The sequence below is a fragment of the Nicotiana attenuata genome, unplaced genomic scaffold, assembly GCF_001879085.1.
Source record: "Nicotiana attenuata strain UT unplaced genomic scaffold, NIATTr2, whole genome shotgun sequence".
Taxonomy (NCBI): Eukaryota; Viridiplantae; Streptophyta; class Magnoliopsida; order Solanales; family Solanaceae; genus Nicotiana; species Nicotiana attenuata.
The window spans coordinates 1133389-1152070 of record NW_017670288.1 but is presented as its reverse complement, the minus strand read 5'-3'; the positions used below and the strand labels follow the sequence as shown (position 1 = coordinate 1152070).

General features: G+C 36.8%; 2 protein-coding genes and 1 pseudogene across 3 annotated transcripts in view; 1 reads left to right on the top strand and 2 right to left on the bottom strand.

Moving 5' to 3' along the window:
- Positions 1 to 337: 337 nt before the first annotated feature.
- On the top strand, positions 338 to 9475 carry LOC109237284 (MADS-box transcription factor 6). Its single transcript, XM_019403575.1, has 8 exons — positions 338 to 961; positions 4108 to 4183; positions 4272 to 4333; positions 4482 to 4581; positions 4975 to 5016; positions 8772 to 8834; positions 8928 to 9067; positions 9246 to 9475. Exons 1-8 carry the CDS (start codon positions 780 to 782, stop codon positions 9331 to 9333), a joined length of 753 nt encoding a protein of 250 aa, XP_019259120.1. The 5' UTR covers positions 338 to 779; the 3' UTR covers positions 9334 to 9475.
- A 5951-nt stretch (positions 9476 to 15426) lies between these two features.
- The window catches only part of LOC109237285 (MADS-box protein SOC1-like), a 20749-nt gene continuing 17493 nt past the window's right edge, over positions 15427 to 18682 (bottom strand). The window contains exons 3-9 of one of the 2 annotated variants that reach the window (XM_019403577.1): positions 16702 to 16786; positions 16537 to 16598; positions 16360 to 16459; positions 16232 to 16273; positions 15950 to 15991; positions 15663 to 15818; positions 15427 to 15579 (exon numbers count right to left, since the gene is read on the bottom strand). In XM_019403577.1, coding sequence (XP_019259122.1) covers positions 15672 to 15818; positions 15950 to 15991; positions 16232 to 16273; positions 16360 to 16459; positions 16537 to 16598; positions 16702 to 16786 — 478 coding nt within the window. In that variant the 3' untranslated portion in view covers positions 15427 to 15579; positions 15663 to 15671. Of the gene's footprint in view, positions 15819 to 15949; positions 15992 to 16231; positions 16274 to 16359; positions 16460 to 16536; positions 16599 to 16701; positions 16787 to 18682 lie in introns of both variants that reach the window. The other variant, XM_019403576.1, reaches the window with a different exon arrangement.
- The window catches only part of LOC109237283, a 4882-nt pseudogene continuing 3066 nt past the window's right edge, over positions 16867 to 18682 (bottom strand).

The window sequence follows — 18682 nt, the reverse complement described above, 5'->3', positions numbered from 1 at the left end:
CACATTTGATTATTGGTATGAGTTCTAAACAAATATCCCATTTATATGAACTTATTAAACTCCTAAAGAAATTATGATCATTTTGGAAAATAAAATATAATATATATCATTGACGAATCTTGAATAAATGAGTACATTTGATGGGAGCCTTTGTCTCTCAACAATTAATAAAATGGTCCCAAAATATTAGTTGGCTGCTACCATCAAACTTTGTTATGTCTTCACATAATTGAACAGAAACTATCTGATATTTGGAGCTTTTGAATTCATTGAACCTAATTCTTGGACCACGTATTCTCTTTTTTCCTTTTTTCCATCATCATTTTGAAAGGTCCCTCCTCCCTTCAATTCAGCTTCTCATGAAAAAAATTACTATAGTAGTCTGTGGCCAGGTTTTTTTTACCCCAAAAGAGAAGGTAACAAAGTTTCTCACAACTACAAGAAAAGAGTGTTTTAGGAAACAATAGAGCAAAATTTTTTTAGACAGTCAATAGAGGATTTTTTCTTTAAAAAAAGGGAAAAAAAGGTGAAAGGGAGAATGAAGCAAAAGAAGAATTATTAGGTTACTATTTTCTTGCTAGAGGAGATCAAAGATTGAGCCTCTTACTCAGCTTCCACATTTATAAGGGAGAAAGAAATTTGTAGTACATACCCTTACTTTATTGCTATCCCCACCTCTCCTTGTTTTCCTATTCATTACTCATAACATAATTCTCCTTATACCAAGGTTGCCTTCATATCCTCATAGCTCTCTTTCTTTGAGAAACAAAGAAAGAAAAATGGGGAGAGGAAGAGTAGAGTTAAAGAGAATAGAGAACAAAATCAATCGTCAAGTAACTTTCTCTAAGCGTAGGAATGGTTTGCTGAAGAAAGCTTATGAACTTTCAGTGCTATGTGATGCTGAAGTTGCTCTCATAATCTTCTCTAGTCGTGGAAAGCTTTATGAGTTTGGTAGTTCAGGGTATAATATCTACTAAGCTTTTTTGAACTGTTTTATACATGGATATGTGTGTCAAGTTTACTTGTATGGTTTTTAATGGCTAATTCTTGATATGGGTTTCTCTTTAAATCAAAAAAGATTACAACTTTATGTTTGTTTTCATCTGGGGGTGGGTTTTGTGTTGTGTTTTTAGTTTATGCGGGAGTGAGTTTAAGCCTAACATAATTAGTCTGACTTTTCTTTTTGGAGAACTGAACTTCCTAAATTGGTATTGGCTTTTGCAGTGCTTTATAGAAACACCAACTTATTTTATCTATTGTCTCTTAAGTTTTTTTGTTTTTCAGATTTGGATCTCTCTTGAGTTTTCTTTCTTTTACTCAGTTGTATGTTTGATCAAAACCATGTGATGATCTATATGAGTAGATTTTACCAATGGGGAATTGACACGTTTCAATATATGGTTTGAGAGCTTCCACAAAAACAAATTAAAAGATCAGAGAGTAAGGACTGATGACGAGGTTGTTAAGTGTATGTGCTTCAGATGGACAACTGTGCAAAGATCTAGGGTTTCTCTCCATTTTGTTCCTACTACTATTAATTAATTCCCTTCCTTTTTCTTTTTATCTCTCTCCTCCAACTTAAATTGCTCTCTTATTTTTCTTTAATGCTTTTGCAGTTTTTGGGAGCACTTATTACTCCAATGGTTCTAAAATATCAGAAAGCTTTAAACTTTGTCTTCTTACCTTTTCATCCTTAGATCTTGGGGTCTCTTCACTGATTTCTGCTACCATACTCATAGTTTTTATTTTCTGTATAACTAAATCCATTGTGTAAAAGGAAGCATCGTGCACTGCACAGTGGCATGCCTGTGAGAAGGGAATTTGTTCATATGCGAGATTTACATTTATCAGTACTCTTGCAGGTAGTATGATCTGATGCTTCTTTCTATGTAAGAAAAGGTGTTTTCTTTTTCAATTCCCAAACCCCAAGAACTGATCCATCAACATTTCTTTTATCTTCCCATTTTTATGAAACTTCTTTGTATAACTGAGCCTTAGATTCTTGAGCTTTTCCATATATTAGCAATTTTTCTTCCAGCTCATGAAGTGATGAAACTGAGTACTTTTATTCCCATCCAACCCCTTTTAATTTACTTCTCACTGAATGTCCTTCTTTTCATCCTTTTGTTTATGTTTTCTTTCCTCTTCAGTGGCAGTGCAGGTTTTCTTTGCATATACTATGGTTTTTCATTTTCTTCACATTTTTGACATCATTTCTTTATTCTCGTTTTGTATAGTTCAAGAATGTTTTTGTTGAAAATATTGCTTCTTTCTTTTTGGCATCTTGATAATATCTCTGATTTTCTAACTTGTATATATCCAAGAGTTTCATCAATGTCTTGGGGTAAATCCAAGTAAACTTATCTTCTACTTTATTTTGTATTGATGTTGATTACTTTTTTTCTTATTTGATTTCTCCTTTCCCCTATCTGATATTGTAGATCTGTAGTGGCGGACAAAAATATTCTTGTCTTCATAATCACAACTACTACCATCACTTTTGTTTAGAATTAGGGTTTTGTATGGAGAAAATATCATTATCTTTGTTAGTGAAGGCAAAAAGATAATCTGATCCTTACATTTAAGTACAAAAGGATATAGATCCTTACTAATATAATGTCTAAATGGTTTTGTTTATGTTTCTAATAATGCTTAAGGAATTGCAAAATGAATTTCTTTTTCCACTTTCCAAATATAGAAGGTTGGAAGAAGCAAAAAGACAACCCCTCCTGCTGTACTTATGGCCAATAAAATAAATGGAGTAAATGAATAGAAATGAGAAAACTTTGCCATTTTAACCCTTTGGCATGTCATCATGTATCTTTCACTTGTCCCTCTTCTCCCCCAACTCCGTATGTACTCTCTTCTAGCTTTTTGCCTTTACTGTTTTCTCCTTCTGCTGTTTATGCTCCTTTTTTCCCATTGTATATTCAATAGTTTTCTTTTCTTTCAGAGTTTTTATTTGTTTGTTTTTTTACCTTTTTTGTTTAAGGTTGGTGGTAGATTGTTAAATGGCATTAGCTTAAGTATAGTTTAATTTTATTATCTTGAAGATGTGCTGAATATGGTAGTGGAAAGCTTGGTACAAGCTCCATCTAGGCATCTACCAATACATATTATTGAGTCGTGAGTATAGAAAGAGCCAAAATAATTTTCCTTTTTAAGTAAGAACTTTTTGTTGCTCATCCAAGAGAAAATGATTCATATTTCTTAATTTTTGGCAGAAAAGAAGAAAAAACAGAAAAAACAAAGAACAACCTAGAATTTTTTTTTTAAAAAAAGAAAATTTGCTTTTGGTTAAGGGAAATAGTCTTTTTACTCAAAATATAGATTAAGATTTGTCTTTGCATGGCTATAATGTGCAGGAAAGATTCCAATTTAACATTTTATTCATTCTTCAAAATTGTGGCAGAAAGTATCAATGGTTACTTGTGATTTAGGACTCTTAATTTTTAGATTCTACTGGCTTAATTCAGGATATCTGTGTGACAGTTTCTGTTAGGTGCTAGAGGCTGTACTGTATGGCATCTCTGTGCGATTTAACTTATATGCACTGACAATGTAATAAAATTTTATATCATTTTGAACAAGATATAATATTTTAATAGTAATACTATTACGGGTCGTTTGGTTGGGAAAAGAAGTTATTCCATCATTAATTATCCCGGGATTGTAGTATTTTTTTGTCCCTATGGGAGGATGGGATAACTAATCGTCCCGGGATAACTAATCATAGGATAACTTATTTCCCAACCAAACGACTGTTTTAACATGTAGTATCATATTACCTGCCTTATTATTCAAGTTATTAGTTCCACTTAGCACGGACAGAAGTTAAAGTCCTCTCTGTAAATCATGGACATGGTGTATGTTAATGTCTCTCCATGTGTTATCTAATAATACTTGTAATTTGTAGCTGCTAAATTCCTTTTAGGAGAATTAAGTATTGTTCAGAGTAATAACTTAGCAATCTGTTAGCTGGCATTTTCTTGGAGTTTGTCAAGAACATTTTGTAGCTATTTTATTAATTGTAATAACATATTATAAATTGTAGTAACATGTATGGTTTAGACTTTGAATATTGTGTTTTTTTCTGTTGGCATGCAGTATCACTAAAACCCTTGAGCGATATCAACGTTGTTGCCTTAATCCTCAAGACAACTGCGGTGAGAGAGAAACACAGGTTTGTTTCGCACCAATATAATTAATCAATTGGCCTATCATAATTTATGGTCTTTCCTAAGCATAATTTGTTTTCGTTGTAAACTTAGAGCTGGTACCAAGAGGTCTCAAAACTAAAGGCCAAATTTGAAGCCCTTCAACGAACTCAAAGGTTATGTCAATTGCTTATTCAGACACATCTTGGCACCTTATGTTGTACATAAATGTAGCACACTGAAGATTAAAAAAAATAATTTCGTGACTATCCTTGGAAAAAAAATATTGTCGAAATTTCTGAGATTTTATTTTGATGCATCAAGGCACTTGCTTGGTGAAGATCTTGGGCCACTGAGTCTGAAGGAGTTGCAAAATCTTGAAAAACAACTTGAAGGTGCACTTGCACAAGCTAGGCAAAGAAAGGTATTACATTGTTTTCAAAGTAATTAATGTTTTTGCTTCATTTCCTTTTTTTCAACTAAATCTTTGTTTGTTATATCTACAATATTTAGATTTGGTTAGACTAAAAAAAGGCCAAAGTTATTCCTTAAGATTATGTTTGAACATAAAGAAACACCATCCAGTTACAAGAAAGGTATAAGCAACGAGAATACACGAATCAAAGGACCAAAAAATTTCAAATAAGAAAATACTGGAAAAATTTAAATGTATCAATATGTTTTTAAATCATCACGCGCAATTAGCTATTGTTCTAATTTGGCTTGTAATATTGCCATCTTTATCATTTTTTCATATAATATGTAGAGCTGTAAATATTTTTATTTATTGGTAATAAGCATTGTTTTCTCTTTGTAGACGCAAATAATGGCGGAACAAATGGAGGAGCTTCGTAGAAAGGTAAGTCAAGCAGAAAGACAAACTTTACTTTGATCAGTACAAACAAATTAGAAATATAATTTTTCCTAATTATCACAAAATAAATTTGTTATAAAAGGATGCAAAAGTAAAAGTTGAATTTGCTAGATGATTGTTTTTACTGCCTTTAAGTCTCGCCTAGTTTATGATGTCCCTTCTCAAGGAAATTAGTGACTAAAGGTACCACCTAAAGAACTACAATCAACGAGTCAAATAGATTGGAAAGTAAGAGTGTGAGGAGAGTGGAACGAAATACAGCTTGGAACTGGTTTTATCAATAGACATACCTGAAAGTACAAGAGGGGAAAAATTGTTGATGGTTCTTTTTATTTTAAATAGTTGATTAGTTTACCAATTAGTCGACTGGATATAAGAAAATAATAAAAGTAAAGCAGAAATTAAGTTAAATACATCAGGATTTTTATACTGGTTCGGATTCGATGTGAATCCTACGTTCAGTCCCCTTGGGTTGCAAGTGTGCTCTCTTTTAGTATTTGAAGTTTTTCGATTACGAGATAGTTGATGTAGCTTTACACCAACAACTTAGTCACCATGTCACTTCTCTTTCCTTGATACAATGCCTCACCAGGGTTTATTTCTTTTTCTTCTCTCACTAATTACACAACAGATCTAAAGAGAACTACAATGCTTGTTTGGAGTAGAACAAAAAGAGTGATAGTGGTTCGTTCAAAGTATGTCTGTTTCAAGCCTAGAACAGATGTATATATATTCCGTGAGGCCTTCTTGACTCTTGATTGACGTGAATCTTGAGAGATTACAAACCCAAGGGAGTTGATCCTTGAAAGGAATCATAAATTGATTCTTTCCAAGAATAGGGTGAACTTTCCATTGATCTTTCTTGACTTGTGGCCTTGATAGACTTTTCCTCTGCTAGGCGGATCTTTCCGTTACTTGAGCAATCAACGTTGGATCCCTTGATTCTGGGCTTTAACGATCTCCCGTGCATAGCTTCGCAATCTCATTTTCCTTTGATTTGGGACCTTCCTATAATAACTTCTGTCAATCATCTATCAAATCATTGATTGATTCTTCTTCCGGATCTCCGCTGATTCTTCCTTTTTTGTCTCTAATCATTGATACCTTTCCTTTGCTTCTAGAGTTTCCATCATTCTCTTTCCTTACTTGCTCCCATTGATAAATCTTTTACTTATTTCATACTTATGATAGGGCTACTTGATTCCTTTGTTTTATCCCTTATGATCCTGCACTAATAGTAATATATTATTTTTTATCATTGAAACTTATATTTAATAATACAATATTTTTTTTTTTTGAAAATTTCTGAAACAGTAGTCTGGGTTGAGTTATATTCCAAAAAAGCGAAACGAGCGGGGTTGGACCTTACCTCAGAAAAATACAATAGAGGTGATACCATAACCCCAAAAAGAACATGATAGGAGGTTCATACATAAGCCCTCCTTCCTCAGAAAATCTATGTACATTAACTGACAAAAAAATTAGATTTTTCATACTTCGTCCTTATGCTAGGAAGTTGCCATTTATCTAACAAGCAAGGGCCTTTTACACGATTAGGAAGTTGTTGGAATGAGTGGAATACTCTCTGATTTGTAGTTGGAGCCAACTTTTCGAGACAATCGGCTACCTGATTGCCTTCTCTGAAACAATGCTTTACATTAGTTCTAGCATGTTGAATAATGTTAGAGGTTCTGTCAATCACCATCTCGATCTTCAAGTTGTTAGTGTCTTTTTCTGTAAGCATCTCGACAATAATCATAGAGTCAAGTTCAAGAGAAAAATTAGTGTATCCATTTTAGCTATAACATTTCCCTCCAAACTCAGTCGCTTTAGCCTCCGCCATATTGTTACTAACACAATTTATGGGCACTGAAAAGGACATTATAAGGTCGCCATGGCAGTACCTTACCACCCCTCTAATGCCGACTTTTCCACTTTCCTGGCTAAAGCTACCATCGGTGTTGACTTTGACATTTCCCGGCATAGGAGGTTCCAATATAACTTGCATCCATTTTTGCAATGGCTTGAGTCTCTCTATTCTCTCACACAATGAACGCCAATCAAGTTGAGCAAATTCACCTGGAATAAATTTGGAGATGACTGCTTTTAATGTCCAAATGCTTTGGTGTTTCATGGTATTGAGTTGAAATTTCTTCTGCTTTTCATATCTACACGCATTTCTCTGCTTCCAGATTTCCCAACAGATGACCATGGGGTTTATCTAGAGGATTTGTTTATGAACTCTATTGTTGGCATTCGTCTCCCACCATCTCTTGTAGGTAGCAATTACATGTTCTTGTTGATGCTTGATTCGAAGTGAATTTCCAATGGAATTCCAAATGAAGTTTGCTGCATTGCTATTGTTAAGAACATGCTGAGTTGTCTCTATCTGCGCAGAAAGACAACAAGAATATCTGGAAATGATATTAGTGCCAAATCTGCCTATAACATTATCAAAAGACAATTTATTTTTAAAAAGTCTCCAAGTAATAATAGTGATTTTGGAAGGGAAAGAGTTATGCCAGATTTTGCTTATGAAATTATTTTTTTGCTTTTTAAATCTAGTAGATCGCCAAGCAGAATTAGAAGAGAAATGCCCATTATCAGAAATATTCCAAACAGGAAAATCTTCCTCTTTTAGATCACCAATATCCAATTGAACAATGAAATCAGTAAGATGACCAGGGAGGACTTCATTAAGCTTGTCGATATTCCATTCTTCATTTTGCATAAACTGCTTCACATGTAGTTTGGTTGATCTACTACCTCCCTGCAAAAGATTGGCTAATGCTCCTTTACTGGTCCAATTATCCCACCAAAAACTACAGTTGCCTTTTTGAACTTCCCATATGATATTATGCTCCGCTTTGACTCTGATCCTTAACATATTTTTTTATATGTGAGAATCAGCTGGACTTGACCTTTTGCTCACCAGATGAGCTCTTTTACAATATTTATTCTTGAGAAAATTGGCCCAAAAAAGGAATGCTGAGTTCTGAATCTCCACCATCTTTTGATGCTAAGAGTGTCAATGATATCATCCATTTTCCAGACTTTAACTCCACCCTCGTCTTTGGGTAGACAAACATTGTGTCATAAACTCCAATTATATTTATTTTTACCTTCATTAGACCCCCAAAAGAACTTAGCAAAGTGCTTTAGTAATTCCTTTAGGAGAGAGTTCATAGCAGACAACATATAAGAAGGGAGAGATAGGAGGACATGTTTAATCAAGATCATCCTCCCTCCAGGAGACATCATATTGCCCCGCCATCCATTGAGCTTTTTGACAATTTTAGAGAGCATTCCATCAAAAAGATTGCTAGTCTTTCTCCCAAAATAGATAGGGCATCCCAGATAGATAGATAGATAGATAGATAGATAGATAGATAGATAGACAGACAAATGGGAAAGACTTATCCATAAATCCAGTTGCATCTCTAATTCTGTTGATTCGGTTTGCACAAGTATGAGGAGCTGTGATAAAGAAACTCTTGTCATTGTTAACTTTCTGGCTAGATGCCTTTTCATATCTATCAATACGCTTCTTAATGAGATTGATTGTGTCATAGTTACCTCCACAGAAAATTACAATATCATCCGCATAAGTTAAGCCAGTTCATAAAGATTATTAGGTGTTCTGAGTTAGCAGGGTAGGTGAGGACCACAATTCATGTAAAAGAAATGGAGAACTACGCTGTAATTATCTATTTTGACATGATAATTGATTATGTTGTCAGGAGCGTCAACTTGGTGATGTGAACAAGCAACTGAAGATTAAGGTTTCTCTAGAACTATCATCGGTATTCATTCAAACTTGAGAAATATATCTGCTGCTTTGTGGAGTCTGTATATTCATATATAGTAATGAAGAGTTTGTTTTCTTATATTGGCAGCTAGAGGCAGAAGGACAAGGACTTAGAGCTCTTCCATTTCCATGGACCTGTAATGCATCAGCTGGAAGCAGCAGTTTCGCTGTCCACCCCTCTCAATCAAATCACATGGAATGTGAACCTGATCCAGTACTTCAAATAGGGTATACCTACATTTCATCAATTTACCTTTAACTTAAATTTCCAACTTCGCTTTCTTTTACTATAGGGCGGCCAAGCATATATATATATATATACTGGTAGGAGTTGACAGAACCCCGGATCAATATTTTCGTATCATCTGAAGGGAATTTTATGTAGAATGCGTTGTTTTGCGAACAGGTATCATCACTATATGGCTGCAGAAGGAGCCTCAGGGTCAAGGACCATGGCTGTTGAGAGTAATATCATCCATGGTTGGGGCCTTTGATTTCTAATTCCCACTTAGCTTCTGGATATAGTATATGTTTTTGCTTCCAGTTTTTCGAGACTAAAAACTCGGTGACATATTTATGATTTGAAGTGCTTGTCATATAATGTATAATTTGAGCAAGTGTTCCTGTTTAACTTTATACACTTTCCCATTTTAATTGGTAATGCATAGTTTGACTAAACAAAAGCAAATGACGTGTGAAGTATGTGATAAAGTCAAAAAATTTAAGGTAATATTTCAGAGGTTTGGCCTAATAACACAAATAGGGTGATTAATTTTCAATCATTTCTATAGCTCTAAAGCTCAACTGCAGAAGAATAGAATTAAATTAAATGCACAGAAAAATAGAATTAAAAGGAGTACTAAATTAAGGATAGAGAGTTAGCGGCTCTTGGAGTAAGGCATACAATTAAATGGGACTGATGTAGACCATTGTCCTTGTGGCCCTTATTAATAGAAAAACAACCCTCTCATGAACCAGGAGGTTTACATACCGAGCTATGTTCCATATATCTAAAAGCAAAAAACGATTGATATAGGAAAAACTCCTTTTCCTAAACCATGGGGAGCCCCGAGTAGTTTACCGGACAAATTGAGTTGTCGTGACGGTACATTTCAACATCGGAAAAGGCTTCTGCGATCACGAGACTGATCGGATCTGCCGTAGACACACGGCAGAGACCGCCCCAGGCTTTGCCCTAATTCCCATATAAGGTTGTTGAATAAGATTAGATTAGTCTCGCTAAATTCGTTCTCGAATGATTCATCGATGGAATTAGGCCTAGGTCTATGGAAACTCGCATATCAAAATCAAGATTAACCTTGTACCTTTTGATCCGTATGCTCATTGCATTCTTAGAGATAAAAAATTAATTGGCAGAAACACAAACGATCTACTTTCACTAAGAGAGACATTGTTTCATGTGTTTGACATTCATCTGTTTGTCTATTCTTTTCCAGGATGAGGCATGACCGCTGAGTTCTTCTCTATATTGTCTAAATCTAGATGCCAAAATTGAATTTGAGCAAGGAGGGATCATGTCATCTTTTGCTCCAAACCATTGATTCACCACTGCAATTCCTCCATTAACAACCGTAGAAGAGGGATAACTCGTGATGAAATTCAAAGAAGGTGAACGAAATTTTTAACCAGAAATTAGAGAACTCAAGAGACGTAGAATCCATGTGAAGAATTGAGTGAGATACCAGGATCAGTAACTGTCGAAAGACAATTTTTCATTTTTGTGACAAGGATTTGCGGCAGTCAGGTTATTTTACAAATTTAGTGTTCAATAATGAAGGGCCATAAGGACAATTTTGGAATATTATAAAAGTATTATTACCCAACGAAAAAAATAAAAATAAGGGAGGTAAATGTGATATCACAAACATAGGGGATGTTAGTGTTACCGGATCAAACTATTCTTAACATTTCCCTATATAACTTCCCACAAAGTTTTTATTATTTTCTTTTCTTCTCTTTTTCGTTCAGAGGACAACTAATTAAAGGTGAGAGAAAAAGGAACAAAAGTTTCATTACGAATTAATCTTTTTCTATTTTAGACCAACTAAAGTTGGCAAAACTTAACAGAGCAAGTTCTCTGTGTCAATTAAGTCCTTTGACCAGACAATGGAAGAAAGTTTATGATAAGGAAGTTTTAGCAACTCATATTATGTAATCTACACATCCAGGTATGGTTAATCAAAACTTAAGTCTTAAAATATCATTTGCTCGAATTCATGGCTATCGTATATTGAGCAATATGTTACTGATTTAGAATATTTTCAACATTCCAGTGTCCCAACAAGAAGGGCAGTCTTGGTGTAACTGGTAAAGTTGCTGTCATGCGACCGGCAGGTTACGGGTTCAAGCCGTGGAAACAACCTCATCCAGAAATGGAGGGTACATCCAGAAATGAAGGGTAAGGCTGCTTACTCCCTTCGGTGAGCACTCTGTGGTGAACACTCTGTGCGCACTGGGTAAACCCCCACCGTGTAGTAGCCTGCAAACCACACAGGGAATATAAACCGCACTAGACAAGTCTCGTGCGACAGGCTCAGACCCAAACCCAAAGGGCATTGAGGGTGGATCGAACACTCGTCGTCCGTGTGGACAACTCCCTCCAAACCCATTGGGCCGTCCCTTGGGGACAAACTCCTGCCAATGTTGCAGTTGGTAGTCAAGGTAATTTTCTGTTATGCAATTAACGGAAGCAATCTTCACTTATAGAGACCTGCATCTTTTTGAGCCAAGCACATATTTATTTCACGATTGACAGCGAAACTCGAGCCAAGAATGTAGAAGATACTATTGTTTGCTTTGTCTTTGAGCTTATACTGTCAGAGAAGACCTTTTATTTATTTATTTATTTATTTTAGTCTGCACCAATTATCAGCCATTATGTGTTTAATATGCCCAAACCTGTTGTTACGGACTCTATGATGTTCTGGCTCAACCAGTCTTATGGTTCTCTATTTCTAATTCAAGAGGTTTTTCAAAGTTTACCCAAGTTAATTAGGAAGATTTCTTCTTTGTTTCAGGTAGGAGAAGATGAATTTGGTCATATGCGTTTTAATCCCCATGGAAGGACAGTGTTGGCCTTTGTCAACTTAAGATAAGATGGTGAGAGATAGAGAAAGTTAATTTTTTTTTCTTTTTCGCGCTCCTTACTGAAGCAGAGCTGGACAAAGATCTCACTCACAAGGTTAAAAAATTTACTCCATGTGTTTCTTTGTGCTGAGAACTAATACTAATTGTTTGAAAGATGTCTTAAAAGGAATGATCATATTTTACTTCTTTTTAGGCAAAAGTCTCAGTTTTGCTGCACTGGATGTTGCCAAGAATTCAGGGTGCATTCTTTCTTATGACTCAAATCTAAGTATTGTCATCAAGCAGAGGCTGCTCGAAAAGGCATCACGAGCATTTGAAACCAATTAGCTGACATTATTAGGATAAATGCAGCTTACAAACAATTTAAATCTTGAGTAAGCAGTAAAAGTCCTCTTGCGCTTACCTGGCAATTGCATTTGATGACATTGCTGTAATGACTGAACTTTTCTACCAGAATCTTAAGCTTGTGATGGTAAATGAAGGGAGAGAGGGCTGCAGATTGTGACGACCCAAAGGGGTCATCACCTGTATTCCTACTCACTCTGTATTTCTGAGACCGTGAAAATCTCACTTAGGGGTTGCCTCGAATTTGTGTGCGCAGTCCGGGCGCGTAGCCGAAACGTTTAAATATGAATTTGTGAGAAAGAGAATAAAATTTTGATGTTTTAATTGATTAAGTTTGACTTCGGTCAACGTTCTGGGCAAACGGACCCGGACTCGTGATTCGACAGTCCCAGAGGGTCCGTAGGAAAATATGAGACTTGGGGGTGTGCCCGGAATAAAATTCCGAGGTCCCGAGTCTGAGGAATGAATTTTTACGTGAAATTTGTTTCCTGGAAATAATTAAAGAATTGGAAAGTGTTATTTATTTAGAAGACTGTGCTGTTGGGTTCGTATTTTGGTTCCGACGCCCGGCACAAGTCTTAAATATGAGTTAAGCAACTGCTGTGAAGTTTGGTTAGATTTGGACGTCATTTGACGTGTTTTGAGCTAGAGGTAGTAAAATTTGATGTTTCATGGAAATTGGAAGGAAATCATGGGTCTTGAGGCCTAATTCGATGTTGTTTTGGCGATTTGATCGCACGGATGAATCCGTAGGATGTTTTTGGAGTTATGTGCATGTTTGGTTTGGAGCCCCGAGGGCTCGGGTGAGTTTTGAGTGGGTCCCGGGAGGGTCTTGGACTTAAAAGTATCAGAAATTTGCAGGTCCAGGTGTTGCAGGCCCCCAGCGCGGCCGCGATCATCTCCACGGGGTCCGCGCTGGAAGTCGTGCGGCCGCGGTGCATTTTTGCGCGGTCCGCGTGGCTAGGTTCAGAGGGCCAGTAGTCCTAGGTCGCCCAGCGCGGCCGCGTGCCATATCAGCGCGGTCCGCGCTGGGAGATTCAGAGAGTGGGAATTTTGGTCCATTCCAACCAGCGCGGCCGCGCACCAAATCAGTGCGGTCCATGCTGGGTAGGTTCAGAGAGTCGTTTTCCCTCCCTTCCTCGGCGCGGCCGCGGGGCATTTTTGTGCGGTCCGCGCCGGGTCTCCAGTACAGTATATAAAGTCGTGATTTTCAGTCATTTTTTACTTTTTCAAAACCCAAAACATAAGAGGCGATTTTCCAAGCGATTCTACTTCTTCAAAACGATTGGTAAGTGATTTCTAACTTATTTTCTTTACTCCTTAACATCTTTAAACATAATTTCAACTTCAAAACAAAGATTTTAATGGGGGAATTTGGGAATTTAGGGTAGAACTAGGGTTCCTAAATTTGGGGGTTTTGGACCTCAATTTGAGGTCTGATTCCAAAATAACATATATATTTGAGTTCATGGGGAAATGGGTAGTCGGGTTTTGACCACGTGGGCCCGGGGGCATTTTGGGAATTTTTGAACAAACTTTGGGAAATTTTATTTTCATGCATTCAAATTGATTCAAATAGCATTTGTTAATACATTCAAGTAATTTGTGATTAGATTCGAGCGGTTTGGTGGTGGATTCGAGGGGTAAAGCTATATTAGAGGATTGAGTTGAGTTTGGAGCATTCGAGGTAAGTGTTTGATCTAACTTTGGCTTGAGGGAATAGGATTAGAGTATTATTTGCTAATTGCTAAATATTGAGTACGGTGTATAGGCATGGTGACGAGTATCTATACACCGGTGTCTAGCATGACCGTGAGTCCTTACTTGTGCTTATGTGGGATTCCGTGGTGACTCACCCTTGTTTACTCGATGGATTCGATATAATGTGAACAATATGAAGAGAAAATATGATTTGTAAACTCCTTGGAGCGTTGGCTCGAATTATGACATGATTAGGACGTAAGAAATGAACGAAAGAGGAAGAGATGTAATTACTCCCTTGCCGGGACGAGTAAGTGATTGTTGTTGCTCCCTTGCCGGGAATTAACTGTTTATTGTATTCTCCTTGCCGGGATGGTTGAATTGATACTAGTACTCCCTTGCCGGGAAATCATTATATATATATATATATATATATATATATATATATATATATATATATATTATGAAATGGGATCGTGTGGCACGCCGACCACTTATATATATTATGAAATGGGATCGTGTGGCACGCCGACCACTTATATATTATGAAATGGGATCGTGTGGCACGCCGACCACGTATTCTGTGTTAGAAGAGATTTGGTGGTAGTTTTCCTTATTTGTTCCTACCGTTCTATTTTATCTGTTATTCCCAAAAGTATGCTCCCCTCCCAGTCTTAATTATTACTTTCCGCTGTTATTTTTTTTTGTAGTACTTGTATATAAATATCTGCATAGGTTGTCTTGGTAGTCCTGTCTAGCCTCGTCACTACTTCGCCGGGGTTAGGCCATGCACTTACCAGCACATGGGGTCGGTTGTGCTGATGCTACACTTCTGTGCTTTTTTTTGCACAGATTACGGTACCGGACCAGCTCTTGGACCACAGCAGTAGTTGATCGGGAGCCCTCTTCAGTCGAGGAACTTACGAGGTAGCCTAGCTGGCGTTCGCAAGCCGAAGTCCCTTTCCATATTTTCTGTTTGTTCTCATTGTACCGAGACAGACATTATGTATTTCTCTATTCAGACTTGTTTGTAGCACTCTTTAGTAGTTCGCGAGATAGCGACTCCAGTCTTGGGTAGTGAAATATTAGACTTCCGCATTTTTTGGGTTTTCAGTTATTTATGTTTTAAAAGACTTCCGCATTTATTTAAAGGCTCGGTATTTTATTATTGTTATGTTGTTATCCGAAAATGTTTAAATGTTTGGCTTGCCTAGCTCCAACAGTAGGCGCCATTACGACCGCCGATGGTGGGAAATCCGGGTCGTGACACAGATACTACACTAAGGTTAGTGCTTCAACATTTGCAACTTGGGTAATAATACTTTAACAGATTCACTTCTGATATTGTTATCACAAATTATAATATCTGAAAGATTCATCATGGCTAGTGTTTTCGCTCTAATTTCATTCTAATTTCAACTGAAGCTGACAGGGAACATAATCCCGCAAATATGAAAGCAGCTAAACAGGTGCTTAATTTCATAGCGAGAGGAGCTTATTAATTAAGAGTGTCAATCAAAGGAAAATATAATACACATCCCAGTACAAACCATCTCAGAAGTGATCAAAAGATCCATCAGCTGCGCCTAAGAAACATGTCTTATTAGTTGCTTGCTAAAAAATGCACAATTATTTAGCATGAAGACTATTTCCACAATTGGTTATATACCCTTGAATATTAATTCTGTAAGGGACGCCTTATTCTGCACTCGGGTGGTCCGATGAACAATTCAGTCTCCACATCTGATTTTTCACTACTCTCTGTACAAAGAGCTTCACCTTCCTTTTCTCCACTTGATCCTTGTCTCTGTTGAAGGTCACCAAACTAAAACATAGGCATAGGACAACTATTACTTGCCTTTTACTATGATTTTATACTCAACAATGAATTATAAAGTCCAAGAGTTGAAGAAAGAAGACTATACTAAGGTTGAGGTTAAGGAAAACAAATTATACCTTCTCCCTCAGTATTGCATTTTCAGAAGCAAGGATTTTTTCCTGGATTTGTTAGACAGGAAAGCATTAAATAAACTAGTAAAGCAGTTTGATGGACAGAGACATTGACATGCAACAAAGTCATGCCCATATGTAAGTTGTTTCGACTTTGCAATCCTAGTTATCTTGAATTCACTCTTTAAATGATTGCATTATGCATGAATTGGAACTCATATTACTGTGTACTACTGTGTACCTTCATGGGAATTGCAGCTCAAAATAAATTAATAACTGTCGTCTTACCTTTTCTTTTAGTCGTTCAATTTGTTCCTTAAAAACTTGAATCTGAAAAGAACAAGCAAAGTAAATTAAATGTCAAGTACCCAAAACTTCATAAGAGCAGATCATTTCTTGGACTTCTATGAAGAAACCTTTCGTGCTCGGATGGTACTGACACTCCGCTCCAATTGTTTTTCTATCTGTTGTAGTTCTCCAAGGGTACAGGACTGCAGACCTTCTCCTAAGAGTTTCCTGATGCAAATTCTATTTGTTTTAGAAGGCTTTCAACTTACAAGGAAAGGGAGAGAAACGACTTTTGGAGATTGAACCTTTTAGATTCTTCAAGGAGCTCTATCTTCTTCATCAAACTTGCTGCCTCATGCTGCATATGCTGCATTATTGTGTAAGCTACATTAAGCCGTTTTCAATTTTTTGCACGAAACTAATTGCTTGTCAATTCAATCTAAGAAGGAGGCATAAATCCAAGGCATTACCTGCAGATTCTGTTCCCCAACTTGGTTTTCAGGTTGAACTTTGTCTTTAGTATGCCTCTTATATCGCTCTATTATCTCCTGCATGCTGCCAAATTCTCCCTATTACTCCTTTTTTTTTTCTTTCTTTTGAATAATAAACCCACAGGCAAATAGCATAAAGAATTTTTAGTGACAAATATTCTAATAAGAACATAAGCAACTCTTGGATTCCTCAGGTAGTTGATGAACCCACAGGCAAATAGCATAAGAATAGACCTCTATGTGATCACTCAGCTGTGGTAATTTATCTAGTGCAGAAGACTTTGGACTGTGGGCAAACAAGAATGTATTAAATTAACAGCATTTAACACAAGATTCAGTGGAACTACTACTTTTTTTCGCATTTCATTAATTAGACAGTTGCACTTTCTCATGCTGACGTGCAATATAATGCATCAGAAAGAGGCACGTACAAAGAATTACAGCCGTAAATCTACAAAAATCCAATAAAATGAAGAATCTACAAAATCCTATATACAGCTATCTAATCGTTTCAGTTAATGGGCTTTTTCAATTAGCAGAATCCTCCTACCAAGCAGTATAATGGGCAAATTTCCAAATCCTAGCATAAGCCACCATGCTCTTTGCAAAAGTAGGAGGTGATCCTAAGATGCACGGCCACTTCCGCGAGGCATCTTCTTTGAGCAGGAGTCTTCAACATCTTTCAACTGATAGTAGTGAGGAGCTATTTCTACAAGCCATTCTGGTTTCAGTTCAGTAACCTGCCGAATGTACTCCTTAGTCGTCAGGACCAGCTCGTGGTAGACAACCCATCTAGGAAGCCCCTGTGCTAAACCAGATCTAGGGTGAATGTAAACTGTCTGGGGATTTTTAACAGTTCGATAAAATCCGTTTTTTTGTAGTCTTGCTGAGTGTGGGAAAAATCCTGATGCTATAGACTTCTTTATAGCTTCCAGGTCATTAATATTTGAAGTCAACTCAATTTCCACTCTTTCTAGCAGGCCTTCCAATTGATCTCGGATATCCCTAGCTCTCTTCAAGCTTCTAACCTGAATGTAGTTTTCGTAGCACCACTCTGTGGAAAAGTTTGTTTCCTTCCAGGAATTGTAAACATTTAGCAGAGCGATGTGATCTCCCACGTTGCCCATATGAAAATTCATCCGTGCATTGTCTGCGTGGACTTGTTTGTCCTTTGGACGATAGAAGATTGAATTCCCCACAGAAAGCATTGCAGCAATACTTATTATTTCATCAGAGCACTTGTACTTTTCAGACGCAACAATCATCTTGGATAGCATGGGATCTAGGGGAAACTCGGCCATTCTTCTACCTATTTTTGTTAACTCGCCAAGCTTATTAAGCGCACCAAGTGCAAAGAGCAGTTCCAGCGCTTTAAGTATAGCTTCTGCCGGTGGGGGATCCATGAAGTCAAAATTCACCAAGTTAATAATCCCAAGGTTCTTGAGACAAAGCACCACATTTGCAAGGTTGGTCCTTTGTATTTCAGGGACTGTGTTATCTTCCAAATCATTCATGTAGTTATATGCAGTGTATAATCGAAAGCATTTTCCAGGACCTGTTCTTCCAGCACTACTAGAAATCCGGTAAAGGGCGACCACAAAAAGCGACCAAAGTTGGTCGCTTATAGGCCTAAAAGCGACCAAAAAGCGACCAAACATGCCTGGTCGCAATATAGCTGGTCCCTTTACTTTAGGGACCAAAGTTGGTCGCTAATTAGCGACCAACTTTGGTCTCTAAGGTAAAGGACCAAATATTCCGGGTAAAGACTATAGCGACCAACTTTGGTCGCTTTATTATTTTAATAATATAATTTTGGCGACCAAAGTTGGTCTCTAAATGTAAAATACGTTTTTTTTAATTTATTATTAATCATAAAAAAGCGACCAACTTTGGTCTCTAATCCAAATATTATATTTTAAAATTTGGAAAATATAGACCAAGGTTGGTCGCTTTTTTATTT